The 22,465-nt window shown below is 40.1% G+C and overlaps 1 protein-coding gene across 2 annotated transcripts in view; it reads right to left on the bottom strand.

The window, feature by feature from the left end:
- The window catches only part of RASGRF2 (Ras protein specific guanine nucleotide releasing factor 2), a 230,593-nt gene that overhangs the window by 142,603 nt on the left and 65,525 nt on the right, over positions 1-22,465 (bottom strand). For both annotated transcript variants that reach the window (XM_073887438.1, XM_025866592.2), the window contains exons 3-5: positions 7,285-7,432; positions 4,909-4,998; positions 731-984 (exon numbers count right to left, since the gene is read on the bottom strand). In XM_073887438.1, the coding sequence (XP_073743539.1) occupies positions 731-984; positions 4,909-4,998; positions 7,285-7,432 (492 nt within the window). The remainder of the gene's footprint in view (positions 1-730; positions 985-4,908; positions 4,999-7,284; positions 7,433-22,465) is intronic.

The following is a 22,465-nucleotide window of genomic DNA, read 5'->3' as shown; positions in this document are numbered from 1 at the left end:
AAATGGGGTGGGCAGAGACAAAGTAAGAGTTATTTAATGTTTTCCTGTTGTTTTGAATTTTGAACAATGTACATGTATTATGTATTCAAAAATAAATAAATTACTAAATTTTACATAAAACACCCAGGCACCCCCTTTCTCCCCTTCTCCTCTCCCCATCTTGATTTCTTCCACAACACTCATTACCACATAATATACTACATATTTCACTTATTCACTATTCATTGTCTCTCTTCCCACATCGAAATTTAAGTTCCATGAAGGCAAGGATTTCTGCCTTGCTCACTGACGAAACCTCAGCAGGAAGGACACTATATATATTTACTGAGGAAAATAAATTTGCTACAGATTCTCAGGCCCTCCATTAGTTATTGTTCTTTCTAAAATACGTCTGTATAAATTACATGTAAAGACCCATTCATTACTCACTCCATTTCCCTCAGTTTATGAAGGAGGTTATCTTTCCCAATACATACATGCCCACACAATGACAAGAAAACATATGTCAAATAGAGGAAAAAAACCCAGAAAACTAGATGCCATGATGCAAGATAAAGACATGTAAATTTGGACAAATCATGAAACACAAATGACAGTGTTCTTATTTTCAATATCACACATTCGTAAAGGTGAATTTATGATACCTATTCTTTTAAGAGTAAAGTAAAAATTCTTTTAAGAAATAGATATGTGTTTTTCACATGACTCTTTGATTTATGCCAAGACAAACCTGTTGAGAAAAATGCTGCTGACATCATCATGGCTGATGGGAGGCTTCTTGGAGCTGGCCGCCATTCTCAGGGGCCGGAGGAAGCCATTGACCAGGATGTAGAGCTGGTGAACGTACTCCGACTCGGCTTCAACCATGGTGAACACAATCTGGTTTCTCTTCCTCATACTTTCAGCGTGAGGAGAACAAATGTAATCCTGCACAATAGTCTTCCATTTCCTTCTACACAACCATCCTCTCATGAAGCTCTGAACCTACAAAACAACAACAGAAAGATCTCAGGGAGCTGTGAGGATTGTTTCCACCCTGTCCCATATAAAACACTGCTTTTTTGTTAGTGTGTTAATGGTCACAACACTAAAATAAGTAATGGCAGGCTTTTCCAGATAACAGGCAAAGAGCGGATTTAAAAATAGTATTTTTCTCAGCTTCACAAGTTTCTTCCCTATCTTAAGCTCTTTAGGACTGCCTGAATGGCCACCAGAATAGGATAATATTACATATTCAGTTATTAACATTTTAATAAAGGAATAACTTGAAGGTTTATTCTTTAACAATACAAACGCAGATATTAAAAAATTTTTAATTGTGGTAAAAAAGCACGTAACTTAAAATTTACCATCCTAACCATTTTTAAGTGTATAGCTCAGTAGCGTTAAGTATTTCACATTGTTGTACAACAGATCTCCAGACCTTCTTCATCTTGCAAAACCGACACTCTATACCTATTGAAGAACAATTCCCCACTACTCCCTTCCCTCAGCCCCTGGCATCCACTGTTCTACTTTCTGTTTCTGTGAATTTAACCACTTTAGATAGCTCATATACACAGTATCTATCTTTTCGTGACTGGTTAATTCCACTTAGTATAATGTCCTCAAGGTTCATCCATGCTGCACCATGTGCCAGGATTTCCTCCCTGTTTAAGGCTGAATAATATTCCACTGTACGTACATTTTGTTTATCCATTCATCTGCTGATATACATGTGAGTTGCTTCCACCTCTTGGCTACTGTGAATAGTTCTTCAGTGATCATGGGAGTTCCAAATATCTCTTCAAGATCCTACACTCAATTCTTTCGGATATATACCCAGAAGTGGGAATGCTGCATCATGTGGTAGTTCTATTTTTAATTTTTTGAGGAACAACCATACTGCTTTCCACAGCAGTTGAACCACTTCATGATCCCACCAAGAGTACACAAAGGTTCCAATGTCTCAACATTCTCATCAACACTTATGTTCTGGTTTTTTGATGGTAGTCATCCTAATGGGTGTGAGGTGACATTGCACTGTGGTTTTGATTTGTATTTCTCTGATGCTTAGTGATACTGAGCAGCTTTTCATGTGTATATGACTTCTCCAAAGATCACGTGTATATGATTTCATCTTTGGAGAAATGTCTATTCAAGTCCTTTGCCCATTTTTAAATCAGGTTATTTGATTTGTTGTTATTGAGGGGTTTTTTTGGTAAGCTTAGAAAATGAGTGTTAGACGTAAGCTCATCTGACCCCTTCCATTTATAGACAAGTAAACTAAATTTTGTGGTAAGTCACATAGGAAAGATGCAATCAGACTTGGCATTCTTTTACCTGCTTTTTGTTAACTGCAAGGATTCTCTCCCAGCCACATGGAGAAAACACATGTTAATGATTTGCAATGGAGATTATTTTGTGAAAAGAAACAGGAAATATAAGTAAAAATCAATTCTGTAGAAAACATGATAGCCTCTAAAACTGATCTGAATTTGATTTGAAAAATAACAGACAAACCTGAGAAAGTGCACTGGCCTGCACGTTTTAGCCAACAAGTATTTACTGAACATCTTTCAAGTGTCCAGGTAAATGCTGGGTGCTAACCAGACATACCTTAACCCAAAGGCTCTGCACTAACCTGCTGGGTAACTCTGAACTCTGGTCTTCCATTCTCTCACCTATAAAATAATGGACCAAAACAATCTGAAGTCCTTTCTAAATATATAAAAAAAAATTATATGATAATTTATTAGGGTGTGTGATATCTAAGTGGCAGATTCAGCAACAAAGCAGGTTGCAAATCCACATATAATTGAAAGCATTAAATCACTACCAAATCTCCTTTTATTTTTTAAACAGTTTTTTAAAGATTTTATTTTTATTTATTTGAGAGAGGGGCAGGGAGAGCATAGAGGGAGAGTGAAAGGAAGAGGCAGACTTCCCGCTGAGCAGGGAGCCTGATGTGGGGCTCGATCCCAGGACCCTGGAATCATTACCGGAGCTGAAGGCAGCCGCTTAACTGACTGAGCCACCCAGGTGCACCCCAAATCTTTTAGTATCATTGTTATCTGTTCAACACATTCTTACACTTTTTTTCCCTACTATTTCACCCATATAGTCTAAATTACCATGTGTTTAAACAACTACTCTTCTTTTGCAATGTTTAAAATTCTTTCATTTACCTACCAATGTTGTCATCATACTGTCAATTTGTATGCAGGCATTCATACAGTTGCCATGCTTCAAACAATAAAAATTAACCACATTTTAATAGAACTATGTGGGGGAAGTTATATGCACATTATTTGGAGAACTCTAATGGGAAGTTTCTGTGTAATATGATAAATTTCAATTTTCGGTTCCCTGAAGATAAAAACATTATGTTGATATTTGGCAAGATTGGAAGAGAGAAACTAATTCATCTGAAACACCCCTTTCCACACAGACATTAGGTTGATGGGGACATAAAGGACAATAGAATTGATTTCAAAACCTACTTAACAACTTCAAAAGTAATTTTTAATTGCTTCTATTGAGAAACAGGAAGGCAGAAAATGTAAAAAGCATTTATCAGTATTCTTCCATTTAACAGAAGTATTTTGAAAAATCAACTTAATCGAAATTTGTGTTAAATAAAATCTTTCCTTTACTTAGGTATTGCCTGCTGGGCAAAAGCTGGTTTACTTACTAAAAGACCAGTTTCTATAAAAAAAAGAACTGGAAATTGTATTTTACTGTTATCTTTGTTTACAGACAACTTCATTACTATTGAAAAGAAAGGCAGGTGCTTGGGTGGCTCATTTGGTTAAGCAACTGCCTTTGGTTCAGTCATGATCCTGGAGTCTGGGGTCGAGTCCCGCATCGAGCTACCTGCTCGGTAGGGGGTCTGCTTCTCCCTCTGACCCTCCCCCCATCTCATGCTCTCTCTCTCATTCTCTCTCTCAGATAAATAAAATCCTTAAAAAAAAAAAAGAAAAGAAAGGCAACAGCATTAATCTTGTATCACAACAACATAAACCAAATTCGATTTAAAAATTTTTAAATTCTAAGGGAATGGTGTTATTTCACTTTTTATTCCTTAAAAACTGAAAACACTGCAATTTAGTTCCAAGAAGCATTTCTATTTCAAACTCTGAGCAATATTTCAAGTTTTGTTACAATTACAGGGGAATAATTATTCAGCATGGAAAACAGGAATAAGAAAAAAAATAAGATGAAATAAAGACCTGAAGATGTGTATCTAAAGAACGTTCTTTAACCACGAAGCTCTTCATATAATGTTAACAAAGCTGGGTAGGTGATTTATGAGAGAATTAAGATGATGGAACTCAAAACCTAGATGACATAAATCAAACACAGTAGAACAGAGTGAGCACCAGTGTCTGGTTAAGTGCAAAAGTTGTACAGTAATACTTGACAGTGAAGTAGAAAGATCTGCTGATGATGTGGATGTTAAACAAGAAAGGAACAACGATAATAAAACAGAAATCTGAGATGTATTTAGTCAATCTTCTCACATGTTCACAAAAATCCTTTCCAAATAAGCACTGAAATCTAAATCTAAAAGAAATATTTTTAAATGTCATTTAAAAAATACTCCCCTAAAATATGAAAGCAGCACAAATTCAGGAGGCTCAACAGCACTTACTTAACCCAACTTGAGAACACTATTGTTTTAACGTCTGGTTTTGGCATCCTTCCCCCAGAGTCCAAAAGGGGATTCCCAGAACCAGTAAAAAATCTCAAGCTGAAACTTTTCCAAAGTAGCCATACCTGGATCACGCTGAAGGGCAAGTCTGAGAGCCATTAAAACAGATACACCAAGGTCGTTCTCAGCTCAGGGACAGGGTGGCAAAGACAACACTACAGGACAGATAACTGATCATCATGCTTCCCCAAAGCCAGAAACCCCCCAAAACCTACCTTTTTAATCTTCTTGATGTCTGGATCCTCATCTTCTTGATTGCTTTGGTAAGGCCGCATTCGTTCCTTGGTTTTATTAAGAGCAATAATCTAGAACACAGAATTGGTCCATTTCGTGATTTGGGAAATACTGGCTTCTAGCCATTAACTCATAGGAAGTTATACCTACAAGGTAGTTTATGAGATCCTCAGGAAACTTTTTCGTTTTTTTATCCATCCTTTCTTCCCTTGGTGCTAAGGCAAGGGAAGAAAGAACTTCACCGCAAGCCTGTTTAGTTCTGTTGCTAACATTAAGTGCTTATAAGAAGTGACTGTGGGAAGTGTGAACTGGGATTGGCTTAGGAGAAATGTTAGCCCACAATTTGGCCCAGTGAGGAGTAGGCCAAGGCCTTCACAGGAGCTGAGTGGCATGCTGCCATCTTGCCTGATGGTAGCTGCCTGTAATGCCCTGTGGTCTCCAAATGCAATGCCACTCAAGCCAAAGCTCCTGCTTCCCATGATGAGCCTGCAGCCTTCCAGATACACATAAGTACAGCAGATTCACAAAATTCCTTGGGAAAATGGTAACTGCAAAAGGAACTTCAGAGTCTTGGGATTGATCCAAGCCAACCAAGAAAAGGTGAAAAGGTAAAAAGGATTGAAACAACCTGGGATCTCTTTTATCTCCAGCTCAGTTATGTGGCCTGTGAAGGGCAACTCAAGACCAGATGGCCGCTCCAGTACACTTATTAATAAAATTCACTAGACTACCACTCAATTGCAGGCTCTTATAAAGGTAAGAACCTATACAGATTTACTACGCAGACATTTAAAAAGAGTCATAACTGATTCCTCTGACCTGTCTTTACATTTTGTCACCAATACCAAATACACATTTCTGCCATTTTCTGGCAGAGATGTGGGAAAATAAAAGGAGTAAGAAATAAATTATCGTTCCTGCCAACTGACCAAACAAGGCATACCTGCTACTGACAGTTTGGGGCTGCAATCTATATTCAGACTAAAATAGAGCATAGTGAAGACAGATAAGCATGCACAAATAAAGATTGGGGAACATTGCTTGGTGCTGAGTTTCTCTGGTGGAGTAAATGCCAACTTCTTTCACTTAGCCGACAAGCATCTGCTCTAGCTTACTGTGGCAAAGAAAGAACACAATAATTTTGTTTTAAATTACAGTGCCTGATATAGTCTTTTAAAATGCAGGTTTCTTAAGTTTTGTTGTTGTTTTCGCTATATCAGATTTCAGGGTTGAACTGGGAAGTTAACAACACTAATGATATGGTGAACATGGTCTGCAACTTATCAGATCCCAGGTGGAATCAGCTTACACCCTTGCTCTGTGAACTGGAGGTGATGTACACAGGCAGCAGGAGGTGGAAACCTCTCACAGGATTCAGAGTATGTCTTAGAGGAAGGTAGTGAGGAAACAAAGAGGAAAATATCATCCAACGACTGTAAAAGTGACAAGAAAGTCACCAAGACTGAGGACCCTGAATTGTTCTGTCAACAGGATACAATTAGTCGTAGGTTTCCTTCTGTTCTATTCCTCTCTTTTGAAGCTAGGAAAATGCTAATGTACCCCTAGTCAGAAAAGGGGGAAAATCTTGTTTTCTACATTCCTCTTCAGTTCTTCAGTTATTGACCACTTTCCATGAGGAATAACAGGACAGCAAGGAAAGGTACCCTTGGGCTTCTGTATATAGACAGAGGCACTTGTGAGCATGGGAGGACCCAGGCCCACCACCAGGGCTGTAGACACCATGACCATCTTCTGTTCTCACTTGGCACAATCTCATAATCCAGGGGTACAAGGCCTAAGAAGTTCACCTTCGGAGGGTGAGGGGTGGGGTGGAGGGAGGCAGGAATGCCAAATTCAGGAAAAAGTGTACCCTAGAAAATGTCTTATACTTTAACTCAAATGTGCTTTTCCAAAATTCTAGAGGGGAGAAAGTTGGACTCCTTAGATACAGAAGCAGCAAATTCTTCCGGGCTTCATTTCTGGTCCTTCCTTAGTTGCCATTTGGGAGTTTAACTGCATCTATGATAGATTCACAGTTATCATTACTACAATAGTCAGTCTACAAACAATTATATACTAGAGTCAGCTCTTGGTTATCTGCTCAAATGAAGGACATCAGGAGCACAAAATATTTAAAAAGCAGCATATTACTCTGATATTTTGTTGTAGCATATTTACTCAAATCCGAACAGACTAGATACCTTTCTAGCATAGATCTGTAGTCTGACCATGTACATGTTGACGGCAAAGGAACTAAGTTTGGGATTAAAATCTTGCCCTACACAGGGGTTATGTAATTATGAGGAGACGACAATAAATGTGAAACAATGGGGAAGAATCTATCAACTGGGAAGTACCTCTGATTTAAGTCTTTCAATTTCTGTATCTTGATCTTCAAGTTGATGCCGGAGCTGGTTAGCTGCAATTTTTTCTGTTTCTACGATCTGAACTAGATGAATATACTTCTGCATTAACACTTCCCTCTCAATCAGAATGTCTGCGTAACTTAAGAGAAAATTACACAGTTAGTCAATGAGATACTGTTCTCCTGCAATTTCATACACAACAGCATACATCATGTTTTAAAAAGAAACCATAAATGTAGTTTGTTGGCTAACTCTACTTAATGTAAATATTAACTTTTGGCTGACATTTGGTATCATTTAACTATACAGAATTCAAATCATCATTTACATATCCTTTACTAAGCTATGAGTTCATTTAACTATATAGAGTTTGGATCATTACCATTTTACATATCCTTTACTGAGTTCATTTAAAGAAGGGCTGCCACCTACAATTTAACATATACATTAGAAAACTGCAAAGGAAATCTATTGTTTATAAAGAAAAAGATGCATCTCCTTTAACAAAAACTGAAGTCTTTGAATTGATGGTACACACCTGGTTTCGAGGGATGATGTTCAAAAATATTTCACTGTTATGATAAGTCACTAGCCAATCAGAACAGACCGGCCACCAAGTGGAATGAACGTAAGGACCATCAGAACAGGGACTGGCTCGAAAGAACTATGATGCCTGTTCCAGTGACCACCTGCTTGGCTCTCTTTAGGATCGTGAGACCATCGATACCTCTTTCAAAAATGAATAGAAGCTAATACTTCATTCTAAAAATAAGTGTAGATTCTTGGGCCCTAACACCATCTGCCTCACTTGTATCCATTCTTTTGGTCGAGTGTGGTAAAGGCAAAACTCTCTCCTAGATTTTTATTGACTATGTAATTCTGTAGCACGTGGAATTTTGCCTCTAGATCTTCTTGCACCCTTTGAGGTAGTAAAATGTATGTTCCTCCATTTCCCAAATGGTCTGATAATAGTAACAATTAATAACTACTATTCATTAAGTGCTTGGATGTACCATATATATTCTCATTTTATCCTCCCAGCAACCAGGGGATAGGCTTTATCATTCCAATTGTACACAGAAAGATTTTAATCCTCACAGAGGTCACACAGTTAGTAGGTGGCAAGGCTGGAATCAAATCAATTTATGTTAGACCTTAAGCTTATGTTCTTAACCACAAGCTAAACTGTCTCTCTGATAAGAAATAGCACACTGGATATACACAAGAATGTTGTTTGTAGCAGACATCTCTTGAGATATCTGCCCAATTTTGCACTCACTTACCTCTTGCCTCTTTGAGAACTTGGGCCATAGCAGCCCTGTTTATACCACAAAATCTGTCCTCATGACTACATTACACTGGTCTAAAAAGAGCTATCTGGCCCAAGCTAAACCAATTCATATTTCTCCTTGGAATATGGCATTCTGCCTCTTATTTATTTGCTTGAACTGATACGATACAAGCTTGGAAACCCTGGTTATCATTGTTGGGCAGCCATATTTGGCCATACCCATGTGAAACAAAGTGAGTCAGCTGAGAAACAAAGTAAGCAGATGTTCACGAAAACAGAGATTAGAGAGACAGAAAGGTAACAACTATCTGGGTTTCTATCAACTTTCTAGCTTCTGGCTCCACATCCTCATGATATCTAAATATAATTTTTACTCTTGGGTTCGGTGAAATATTACAATTTCTGTCTAATAAATTCTCTGTAACCTAAACTAGTTTGAAGTAGGTTTGTGTTACTTAGAACTAAAAGAGTCTTAAAACAATTCTAAAATCATAATTTTAGTTCAATTATCTCAACATCCTCAGCACTTACATCATGTGTGCTATCAGTGTTAGAAAAAAAACATAGTGTCAGCAATATTTTAAAGTCATTTGTTCTAAGAAATCACCCTAAGAAAGTAGAGAGAGAGGCTGTGTAAGTGTAAGTAGGAGGAGGGTAAAAACAGAGAAAAAAGAGCAGAGTCTTCATAGAGATAGGTTTTTAGGAACTTTAAAAGGAGGAAATGATAGAATACGAGAAAAGTAGTTGTTATAATAAAAATTCTGCCCTTTCTCCTTGATTTTATTAGAAATATGCCAAATTTATTAAAATATATTAAATCAGTGTTAGGTAGCAAAACAGTATTTGTTTTCTCTTATAAAAAGTCCAGTCCAGATTGTGCAGGTGAGTTCATGCAGACTCATTACCAACATCTGTCTCCCTTCACTTCCAAGCCCCCACTGAAGTGCTAGGAAAATTATTTTCTGTTTAAAGAATGAAACCACAACAGCATTATAAAACAGGAAAATATGCCATCAACAGATCAGAAGTTGTAAGAAATTCCATGAAGAGAAAGACCAAGTAGAATCAGAGTGGTGGGAAATTCAGAGTAGAGGAAACCACACAAGGAGACACCTTGCATAAACACGGTTCCCACCAAGGTGGCCAGGGCTCCAGGCTTGGAATCAACAAATTCAAAGAAATGGAGTAGGTAAGGGGGTGATCATTAGGGTCTCTCATTACACAGCTGCCTTTAGAACATCTGCAAGTGAGGCTTCTCCTCTTCCCAATTCCTAAAGTAAAGAAATAAAAGGCACAACCGGCAGTAGTGACATGTCCTCAAGTCACAGCACAAGATCTGCTCTCTGTAGAAAAGAGACCTAATGAGGAAGCTAGACTCAGAGAAGACTCCTAATGAGGAAGCTAAACTCGGAGAGAACAGAGCTTGAATTTACCCCAGACCTCCACTGTTGACCCAAGAGAGAACCAAAAAAGGATCAGCACTAGGAGGGACTAGGAATGAAATACATGTACTGTTTTTCTATTGTGAACAAATGACCACAAACTCCCAGGTTCAAAACAACACATATTTATTATCTCGTAGTTCTGTGCATCAGGGGTCCAGGCTGTTTAGCTGGGTCCTCAGCTCAGAGTCTCACAAGCCACCCATTACGGTGTCAGTCAAGGTGCATTCTCATCTGGAGGCGTGACTGGGGAAGAACCCATTTCCAAGTATTTCAAATTTTTGGAAAACTCATTTGCTTGCAGGTACAGAACTCATGCAGCTTGTTTCCTCAAGGCCATCAGGAGAGCATCTCTGACCCCAAGGAGGACCCCAATCCCTCCTTGAGGGCTTCCCACTGATTAAGTCAGGCCCATCCAGGAGAATCTTCATTTGAAAATTATGAGAAATGAAAATTATTATGTGAAGAAGAATAAAGCATGCAAAGTGAATCATCTTAGATGACTTTTTTTCATTTGACAAGGACTTTTATTTGAATGACTATTTTGTGCCAGGCCCCATGCCAGGTGCTGAACTGATCTTTAACATTTTTGCCTAGATTATTATGGAGCCTCCAGCTGGTCTCCCTTCTTGTCCCCTGGCACTCCACCCCCACCTCTGTCTTTTCCCATTACAGCAGCCAGTGCGATCCTGCTAAAATGTCAGATCTTGCCATGCCTCTGATTCATTTCTCATAATTTTCGAGTCCTTTAATTCATTTAATTGGTTCTACCTACTTTACTACTCTCACCGGGGTATCGTCTCAACTTTACATTCAAAAACCTTTCTTTTTTTTAAGATTTTATTTATTTGTCAGAGAGAGAGAGACAGCACAAGCAGGGGGAGTGGCAGGCAGAGGGAGAAACAGGCTCCCCGCTGAGCAGGACCCTGGGATCAGGACCTGAGCTGAAGGCAGACGCTTAACGACTGAGCCACCCAGGCATCCCACAAAGCTTTCTTTATGCATCCCGCTAGTAAACGAATTGTGACAAATCAACTGGAAATGCTTCCATTCGATGTAAGAACTTTCAGAGCACTGGTATTTCTATTTTACTCTATTTCCAATATATGTTCTATCTGATTAAATTATCCATTTGCTCAAGTTTAAGAATTTCTGCCTAATCTATTTATTATTTCTTTTTATTTTTAATTTTGTTGTTGTTGTTATTCAGTTTAACTTCCACCAGGGGAAAAATAGTCTCTTCACTGCCAAGTGAAATAACAAAATTAAGCCATATAAATCAACATGATGAAAGCCAAACTCATGTGTCCAGTACCAACAGATGGCAAGTTTGAGGTATATATATATATGTATGAGAGTAAAATACTTATGTATAATATTTATAATCAACACCAAGACACTACTATTCCATATGGGAGAAAAGGAAACATTCCAATGAAATCCTAAAGAGTCCAGAGAAGTACAGTATAAAAATCAAAGGCCTTCATTATTTTTACAGAAGAGTAAAAATTATATTAGCTTCACAAGAAATGGTTAGATGGGCCAGGACCTCATCCTAGCTACTTTGATTGAAGACATATTTGCTAATTAGGTAGATAGATAGACAGACAGATGGATGGATGGATGGATGGATGGATGGATAGATAGATAGATAGATAGATAGATAGATAGATAGATAGATAGATAGATAGACAGATAGATAGATAGATAGATAGATGGATAGATGGATGGATAGATAGATGGACAGACAGACAGACAGATGGACAGATAGATATGCTAGACAGATATGCTAGAGAGACATACATAATGAGAACTGTAACAAAACCCAAACTGAAAACTCATATTACAGGTGACTGAAGAAAAGCTCCCACTCGCTCCAGGATTATACTCAATTTTATTGAGACAACTCTCTGGAATCAGCATTCCTCACATCAGGGGCATCATGATGTCTTTGGGAGCTGGGAAAAACCAGTCCTGGATGACAGTTCCCATCCAAACAGTATTTGAGCACTGGCAGCAGCCAGCTCATGTACACAAGACCCTGCCTCCCCAGCTTTACTCATGGCCATTTCAGGATTACTATCAACCGCTTTTTCTGGCTCTCAAATTCTCTTACGTCCATAGCTCTACTTTACCGGCTAATCAATATTTGTGAGGTGTCACGTTAGGGTGAGGTTCTAACCTATATCACCCCCACTAATCCCTTCTTCTCTCTCTACTGGTAGACTCTCTTCTCCTAAGCTTGTTCCCTTTACAATGAATGAAAACTCAAACATCTCTGTTAGAAGAGACCAAAAAGAGGAATAAAATTTAAAGACTAAAAGTCTCTGTTCTAAATACTGCTCCTTCCTTCCATTTCACATTTAGTAGTTCATTACTTAAACATCTGACTAACTTTGGGGCATATGGAAAGTTGTCAATAATCCTTTCCAAAACACAATTAAATATTTAAAAAAAGCAAAATATTGTTATAAGGTAATATAACAGAAAGTCATTAATGGTAAAATAATCACTTGGGGGCAGAGAAATTTTGAGGAACACTTACTTCCAAAAGCAAATATATTTTATAGTACTATATTATAAAACTGAAGAAAATATTTTATATCATAATTGTATTGATGATTCTTTCCTAACACTGACACTTTTATTTCTTTATAAATGTGCATAAATAGTATTGGTAAAATTCTCTTTCTGATCACAAAAAATTCTTTAGTGAGAGTATATATCTAACTATATTCATTAAACCCATATAGATTAAAGGGGTTTATAAGTTCTCATATCCAATTTCTACTACAAGGACTCTAAATAAAATAGCAATGGAAACAGGTGTTGGTGAGGATGTGGAGAAATTAGAACCCTCATAAACTGCTAGAGGAAATATAAAATGGTGCAGTCACGATGGAAAATTAGTTTGGTGCGTCCTCAGAAAGGTAAACATAGAGTTAACATATGACTCAATAATTCAACTCCTAGATAGACCCAAGAGATTTCAAAACATATGTCCACAAAAATGTGTCCACAAAAATTCATAGCAGCATTGTTAATAATAGCAAAAAGTGTAAACAATCCAAATGTTCATCAACAGATGAATGGATAAACAAAAGGTGGTATACTCATACAACAGAACAGTATTCTGACATAAAAAGGAACAGAGGACTGATTATGCTACAGCATGGATGAACTCTGTCTGTTAACATTGTGGTAAGTGAAAGTAGCCAGACACAAAAGGTTGTATGATTCCATTTGTATGAAATGTCCAAAATGGTGCTGCCTGGGTGGCTCAGTCGGTTAAGCATCTGCCTTTAGCTCAGGTCATGATCCCAGGGTCCTGGGATCAAGCCCCATGTCAGGCTCCCAGCTCAGCAGGGACCCTGTTTCTCCCTCTCCCTCTACTGCACCCCCTGCTTGTGCTCTCTCTCTCTGTCAAATAAATAAAATCTTTAAAAAAATAAAATAAAAAAGGAAAAATAAATAAATAAATAAAATTTTAAAAAATTAAAAAAAAATGATGGAACACCTGGGTGGTTCAGTCAGTTAAGCATCTGTCTTCGGCTCAGGTCATGGTCTCAGGGTCCTGGGATCCAGTCCTACATCAGGCTCCTTGCTCAGCAGAGAACCTACTTCTCCCTCTGTCTGCCACTCCCCCCGCTTGTACTCTCTCTCTCTCTCTCTCTCTCTCTCCCTCTCTGACAAATAAATAAATAAAATCTTAAAAAAAAAAAATGAAATGTCCAAAATGGGCAAATCCGTAGACACAGAAAGTGGGTCAGTGGTTGGCTAGGGCTAGGGAAAATGGGCAGTAGGGAGTAGATGCTAACAAATATTGGGATTTTTTGCGGGTGTTGAAAATGTTCCAGAATTAGATAGTGGTGATGGTTACACAACCATGAGAGACGATGGACTCTGAGAAACAAACTGAGGGTTCTAGAGGGGAGGGGGTGGGAGATGGGTTAGCCTGGTGATGGATATTAAAGAGGGCACGTTCTGCGTGGAGCACTGGGTGTTATGAACAAACAATGAATCATGGAGCACTACATCAAAAACTAATGATGTAATGTATGGTGATTAACATAACATAATAAAAAAATAATAAAATATTTATAATAGCCAAAATAAATAGATAAAATAAAAACCATTAAACCGTATGCTTTAAAATGGTGGGCTTTATGGTATGTCAATTATATCTCAATTTTTAAAATATTGTTTTTTTTTAAAAAACAATGGAACAACCTCCCCACCAAAAGCAATATTTGCACTGCGTTATAATTCAAAAACTTTCGGTCAAAAAAAAATTCCATATATATAAGAACAAGACAAAAAATGATGCAAGGGAATTTACAACAAATACAAGGAGATAATATCTTTATCATACAAAGAGCTCATAAACAAACTGATAAGAAGAACACCAATAGAAAAAATGAGCAATGGACATGAGATGATAATTCCTACAGGAAACATAGGCAAATATTAATAGCAAAAAATAGTCAATTTCACCAATAATCAAGGAAATGTTCATTACAGATCTATTTTTCACCCACCAATATAATACAGATGTTTAAAAAATGTTTCCAGCTTTTTCATGTCCTAGCGGAGGGAGATTAAATTGGTAGACAAATTTCTGAAAAGCCATTTGTCACTGAGCCAGGAGCAGGAGATAAGAGGTGAGCAGTACAGATTTGTGCTGAAGGCTGACAGAGAGAAACAGACATAAACAAATCAATACACTAATCTCGCAGGGACTTGAAAAGAAATAAGGGGTTACAGTGGGAGCCCAAAGAAGGGCAAGGTCAGTCCTTTCTACAGGGGGAAGAAGAGGACCAGGGAAGGTGATGCAGAGGACTGAGAGCTGAGTCCTGAAGGACGAGGCTGTTAGTCAGACTGAAGGGGCCATGCCAGCACATTCGAATTCCTGGGTGTGGTCCTACAGCTATAAGCCGGGACACAGGGGAGGGGCGGCGTGAGAAGTTCACAAAGGTCAACTCAGGAGAGGCCTCGCGGGGACCGGATCACTGAATCCCAAGTTCAGGGATATAACAAATATCAGTCGAACGAATACAATTTTTTTTCTTAAAAGCAACATGAAAAATCATTATAGGATTCTCTCTACCATTGCATCTGGTTAAAATTTTCTCTAAGAAGAAGTAAATGGAATATAATAACCAAAATAGCTAACAGGAACCCTGGAGTTCTTCTAGGAGCAGATGTTCTTTTCAGAAAGGGCACTCTGATACCCTGTGGAGGAGGGATTAGGAGGCAAACTTCGAAGAGAGACAGGTGAGAGGGCTGAGCAGTAAGCCAGGCAACCACCGTTGACTCCAAGGAGGAGTAAAGCCCAGATGTTCCAGGGCTCAAATCTACAAGTGGCTGAATGGATGTGAGCACTGAGGGCGGGGGGTGCAGGATGGTGCTGGCTTGGGCGACGGAGTGTATGTGTATAGGAGACTATACCCTGGTACAAAGAAAGGGACAAGAAGGGGACGTGGAGAAAAACATGAGTTTGGCTTTGGACTTACTGAGTATCAAGTAACCCTGAGCACCCAAGGGGAGAGGGTATGTAGATGGGTCAGCAGAGAAAGGTGACTCTGCACATAACAGAGGCAATTCATCTTGGGACCAAGGACACAGGCTCCAGGGTTAGCCTGACCTTGGATTTGAACTTAGTAGGCTGGTGGCCTTCAGGAGGTTATTTCATCCTCTAAGACCGCAGACTCCACAGGGATGGTACCACCAACTTCATGGGCTGTGTGACTGTTCAGTGAAAAAGAGTATGGTGCACTCAGCACAGTATCCAGCGTCACCAGAGCACAGGGAAGGGTGACTCCAGCCACCTGGCAGAAGGAGCCCTGGCAGTGGATACCCGATGAGGAGAGAAAGGCAAAAGGGCGCAGAGCCGTGACATTAAAGAAAGGGTTAGAATACAAGGGGCAGTGAAAGAGGAGGAGAAGAAATGATCAAAGGAACAGAAGGAGAATCGGGAGTGAGAGAGGTCATAGAAGCAAAAGGAAAGATAATTTCAAGAGAAGATTTAGGTCTCTATATACTAAAAAACAAAAAACAAAAAAAGCAACCTCCAAATTAGTGTGAAAGTGATGTGGGAGACAAAGGCAGAAGAGAAATTATTTAATTTCCTTACTACCTACAGCCCCTTGACAAGTCCTTGAAACAGGCCGAGTGACATTCCTCTAAGGGACGCACTGCCTCAATGCTGACACTTTGCTGAGGGCAAAAGGCAATCCTAGCAGGACACCCCCCTCCCCAGGATCCTGTAAGTCTACTTTAACATATTTTTGGAACTTTTGGAAGTTTCCAAACTTTTGGAAATTTCCTTTATCTCTACCCCCCAAGATACGTGTTGGCCATCATCCCCCAAGCATATGGCCCACCGATAGACATCTGAAGGGTCTCCTGACTAAGGTTTTATTAGACGGTAATAAATGGCCTTTTCCCAACAATAGCTAGCCCCCTCAAGGTCCTGGAAAACTTGCTTCCAAAATTCCTTAGAGACTTACGCTATCCCTAACCCCCTCCCAACTTGAAAGTATATAAGCAGCCGCTCCTCCTGACCCCAGTGCAGCTCTTTCTGCCCACAGGTCCTGTCCCCGGGCTTTAATAAAACCACCTTTTTGCACCAAAGATGTCTCAAGAATTCCTTTCTGGAGGTCAGCTTTGAACCCTAACGTCTTTCCTACCTCAAAGCAAGGTTGAACATAATGTGACTAGTAAGTAAAAAGAGTATGTAATCATATAATCTACCTACCCGTCTTATCTATCCATCTTTTCTACTTATTTATCTAAGAGATATGCAAATGCATAGAAAACCTAAGCACTGGATTGTTACCAATAAATACCTTTGAGGAAGTAAGTGGGCTTGGGGAATGGGAGCGGGGAAGGAGGAGCATTCGAGTGGAAACTAACTTTTTACTCTACTTTTCATTGTTTGAATTTTCGTTTTCTTTTTTTAGAGAGCCTGGATTTATGTACTATTTGTGTTATTTAAAAACTATTAAATATAACTGGAAAGTTGGAGCTACATAAGGAAAGAAAAGCTTTGGAAAGTTATTGTTGAGTCGGGCGACAACAGTTTCCCTGGGGCAGGGACAGAAACCCATCACAAAGGGAGCCTGAGCTGGGTGCTGGGTGCGGAGGGAGAACCACCCAAGGATTTCTTCCAGAAAGGCAGGCGGCGCAGCCGCTAGAGGAAGATGGGGGCCGAGGGAGGGATTTTAACGTTTTGTTTCAAGGTGGGAGAGATTCGTGGAGAATCAAAGAATGCAGGAAAAAAGCCCAAGAGGGTTGGTAAACAGATGGGAAGTATAATAGAGCAAGGGAATAAATGATGGAGCAAGGGAATCCGAGGGAAGAGGCTCAGGGCAGAAATGGGCCTTGAAGCAGCGTCAATTCTTGGGACCGGGAGAACCCGTGGCGGTGGCGCCCCCGCAGGTGGGCCCGGAGGGCGCGCACAGACAGACGGAGCTCCTGCCGCGGTGTAAGCAGAAGCAAAAGCCCTGTGAGGAGCCGGAAAGAGAGCCGGCAAGTTCAAGTGTTAACAACGGGCTGCAAATAAAGCGATTCAAGCCCAACTCTTCCCTATAGAAAACAAGTTCTATGATCTCAAGTGAAATCTTTCATTGTTCCCAGACATATTATCCCTTTTCTCTCGTGTTGCGCTTTGCAGGCTCTGAGGAAGAACGTGTTGAAGTCTCTTTCATCACGTCAAATCTGGAGGCAAAGGCCCGACAGAACTTCTTAGTAAAAAAAAAAAAAATACATATATATCTCTCAAATGAACAAAATCCACATCTTCGGCTTTAAAGTAGTGATAGTCTTACTATAAGAAGAATACAAAATATGGCTTCAGGATTGCTTTAGGCAATTTCTGGTTTTCGGCCCATTTCTGATTTTCTAGTCCTGTCATTTCCCTGTGATACATGAAGCACTTTCAGCTTTTCTATGTAATCACTTTTTTTCTGATTTGTAGGGGATTTCTCCATGGACATTCTATAAAGAGCTGGTTTTATGGGGATGACGTGATACATAGTGTGGCCTTTATGGTTGGACAGATTGTATACTACACACTTCACTCTAAATTAAGCCTCTATCCAAGTAAAAAGGATGAGGTTACAGGCACTAGATGTTTGGTGCAGTTACTATGTTGGGGCGGGTATGTGTGTGCGCACATGTGTGTGCGTGCGCGCGTGCGTGTGTGCGCGCGGGTGTGTGCATGTGCGTGTGTGCGCGCGCGCGTGTGTGTGTGTGTGTGTGCGTGCGTGTGGTTGTGTACGTTGTGGGGAAGGGGAGAACAACAGACTGAGGAGGGCGGGTGGAGAGAATGAACTACAGTTTGCCTCAGGCACATGTAATCAAAAGGACTACAGATAAAAACAGACCCAAGAGGCTGGATCAGGGCTTTCTTTAGTGGATAAGAGGACAAGGCTTCACTGGAAGGGTTAACTGGAAGATTAAGTCCCTCTGATGGTCAAACTTAGGACTGATAGCGTGAGTGAACAGGAGCTTTATGGAATGGAAGCATACACCCAGTTCCTTTTCGCTTGCAAATGCCCTCTCCACCGAGAAAAGCCTAAGATCCACCTGCCACAGGCACATACCAAGAGGAGGGAGGACAGTCGAGGTGGGGGGTCTGAACAGAGTTACAGATGGAAAAATTAGAAAAGCAGGCAAAAGACACAGGTAGGACAGTCTCAAACACTGGAAGCATAAGGCATACCTTTGCAGGGAGAAAAAAAGAAAAAGCTGTGCACGTTCCATGGTGCGCCGTGCCAGGTACAATATTCTCTACGTCTCCAACTTTTCACAAGTCCTCCCCTAACCTCCACTTTGATAGAATCCCAAAGCCAGCTTTCCCTCAGGACACACCTTACTTCTCTAGTAGCTTCTGATACTCATTTTCTCATATCTTACACAGCAAGGGCAAGGAGAGCCCTCAGAGGGGCTCCTCACAGCCCCTTTCGGGCAAGCAAACCCTCCAATTCCCCACAGAGGCCCTTCCTGACCAGCGCTCATCATCTCTGCCCCACAATCCCGCCTTTCATCCATCATTTCTTCTCCCAGGAAGTGACACTCTGAGAGATGTGTTAGATACCCACCTGATCTATAGCACCTGCACCCAGGTGGTCACAGAGTCCTAGAGGAAGTCTACCCTCCACCCGATCTCTGGAATACTTTCCACTTCTCTTTTATTAACTGGCAGAGACCAGGTCCTTCGGGTCTTACACTTAGACCAGACCAGGAAGAGCTTCGGTACCTCCGCACACCTAGACCCCCTTCCAGGCCATAACCACCTTCTAACTGCTGAGGCTTTGCTTGGTCAGTGTTCCACCAAATGAAAAGTGGAGAAAAAGTGCTGTGGATGTTGTCTTTTCAGCCAGTGAGCCCTGAGGACCCACAATTAACTGAGTCAGTGTTTTTGACTGTCCTAATGTCAATGACTAAGTCAACCACAGCAGGCAGATAGACCAAGAGGACAACAAGAAAAATCAGGTTATTAGGAATACCCAGAGTTCCATACTCAACTACCAAACCACTATGGAATAAGCATAGAACTTTAGTGCCCTTAAAATGCTCTGGCCTCTCCTTATCCAGACAAAAATAAGATTAAGTCTGGCTAGCAGCTTCCCATGAGCTGGTGCCAATAATAAGTGATGGAATGATATTATAAATGTGCCAGTGTTCTAGAAATGTAATATTGGCCAACTTCAAAAAAAAAAACAAAAAAACACTGTAAAACAAGCTTTCTGGACCCCGTCAGGGCTTCGAAATGAGAATATAATTTCCAAAAAGATTTTTCCTCGGGCCGCATCTAAGGAAGAAAACATGCAACTCAACATCCTGGAAAATGACTGAGAGATCCTCTAACGGCAAATTGGAGCAAGTAGATTCAGCTCGGAGGTACAAAGGCCAGCAGCAAGAATGTGATTTTCATGGCATACAAGGACAGCATGCCCAAGCCAGTACTGAGAAGACATCCCAGGAAAACAGCAGAGACCAGGAGAAGGGTTCTGAGCAGTCCCTGTTTCTAGGCAGCGTCGGCAGGACACTCAGGAAAGAACTGGTCTCGGGCTAAAATAGTCATCAGTTAACCAATAGCTCAGACTTTTAAAAAGAGGGATTAATAAAACTATAATTATTGAGCATTTTCTATTAAAAAAGCAGTGGCACCAGATTAACACCACCAACTATCCTCTAAAGGTGAAATATTTAGTCAACCAATCAGTTGTGTAATTAGCCAAATGCCAAGCAAAACTGGCTGACAAACGCTTTCTCTGAATCAGCTTCATTAACTTTCTGGCTCTGCACATGTATGAACAGTCAGAATGAATTTCACAGATCCAAGTTTACACCAAACACTCAACTTAAATGAAAAAGCTGTTATCTTCCCTGATTTATAAAACAAAAAGATTTAAGAAGCATCTCAATGCAAAAAGTCAAATATAAGAACTCAAGTATAAAGCAGTCTGATTAAAAAGAACTCATCAAAGAACCCAGTCCTGGGCCTTAAATCAAAGGAAAAGCAAATCTAATGGACCAAAAAGTCAGGACATTAAAAAAAAATCAATTATTAGCTAAATCTTCAAGTCCACAAGAGAATTTTATCATTTGTTCACCTAAACCACTAAAGTGGTTTCTAAAGTCTGTCTCCTGACAAGACCACAAGTGCCCTAATTGATCATATGTCAGTCAACACCAAATACTGGCCCACACTCACATATATGACAAAGTTCTCATGATACAGAAAGGGAAAAAAAAAAAAAACCTCACTTAAAATCTAACCATTTTTTGAAGTAATTCATACTCTGTGTTTGGTCCACCTGAGTATTTGCTTGGCAACTACAAAGGTAAGGTATTTAGGTTACTAATAGTATCTCACTTTTCTGGAATGAAAAAAGGGGGGGAGGGGAGGAATGCCCATGTTTTAGGTTATTTACTTCATTTTAATTCCCAGGTAGGAAGGAATTACACAGAGATTGTCTAGAAAGAACCCAAGAGTTCTACCTTGCCAACTTGATAACTTCTTTCACCTCTCAAGACCTGACCTTCTTTCTATAACAAGTCATTGTACATTACGGTAAAGTCTGGAGCAAAACCCTCTGACAGAAACAATGAGAGAAAAGACAGCTGAATGGTGTGCCAGGGTCATGGTGTGGACAAGCTGCCCCCAGGGCCCACTCGGAGAGCAGCATTTGGTTGCCAACCCTGTGCATCTCAAAGAAATATTCTGAAGAGGAGGAAAGAAAAGGAACTGAAATATTTTGCAAATAACATCTTCTACTCTCAACCCTGACCTTACATTAATCTCTTTGCATCTATGAATAGAGGAAAAGAAAAGAAATAGAAAAGGGAGGGGAAAGAAGAGAAAAAGACAAGAATGAAGACAGGTACAACCCAAAACACTGGTTAAAGGCTCTGGAGTCAGACTGATCTGGGTTTGACGACCAGCTCTGCAGCTTAACAACTTCATGTTAGATATTGGCCAATCTTCTTAATAATCATGAGCCTTTGTTTTCTCATCTGTAAAGTGGGTAGTTGTGAGGAATAAACAAAGCATGTAAAGCACTTAGCATGGTGCCTGACACAGAGGAGGTAGGTGGTAAATATAAAGTAGTTGAAGAAAAAAAGAGGGGCGGGGAGGGGAGGAGACTTTCAGAGAAAAAAGTCTCAAGGGTTCAAGAAGAGTCTCAACTCAGAACAAATGTCCCATCTGCTTTACAGTCAATCTGAAAATATTTCTTGGTCACCTACTACATAATTAGCACTGTGCTTTGTTCAGAAATGAAATCTCCTCCTCCTCACTCTTGAGGTGCATGCAATCCAGCTCAAGAAACAGAAATCACACATGTGAAATATGTAAAAAAAAATGATAAAAAAATAAAAACAAAAACAAACCCCTAAGTTGTCCTGAACTGTTAAATATTCTATGTGTAGTAATGCAAGTGCTTCAGCGATCTGGAGAGGGGGCCTGTGAGGGCTACTTGTGGGGGACGGTTTCAGGGACAGGGGCGGTACAGGCGTGAACGGGGACTTAGGAGAAGCAGGGGGCGTGTCAGATGAAGAAAAAGATGTGCCCCAGCTGGAGTTTTGCCACGGAAGCAGCGGGGAGATGAGCAGGGACTTACAGAGTGACCAGAGACTGGACGAGGGAGGGGACAGCCAGGAAAGCAGTGAGCATGGGAGCTATTTGAAGCAAAAATGGGCTGGACTTCAGAAATGAATATGAAAAAATAAAAAAGAGGGATCTGCCTGACTCTCTTTCAGATTTCTTGTTTATGTTTGAGGCCAAGTGCGTTCTTTCTACCTTCCTGGTATTTCTTAGGAGGAAATAAAATCATACTCTTTTATCTCCCTAGATAGAGTCAGCATCACCCTTCTTGATAACCAGGCTGCCCAGGGCAGGGTTTACAAATGTGGGCTCGGCTGGGTCTGT

The sequence above is a fragment of the Callorhinus ursinus genome, unplaced genomic scaffold, assembly GCF_003265705.2.
Source record: "Callorhinus ursinus isolate GAN/ISIS: 27379988/994484 unplaced genomic scaffold, GSC_fseal_2.0 scaffold3, whole genome shotgun sequence".
In the NCBI taxonomy this organism is placed as follows: domain Eukaryota; kingdom Metazoa; phylum Chordata; class Mammalia; order Carnivora; family Otariidae; genus Callorhinus; species Callorhinus ursinus.
The sequence above is the reverse complement of the archived record's forward strand: the minus strand, read 5'-3'. Positions and strand labels throughout refer to the sequence as shown.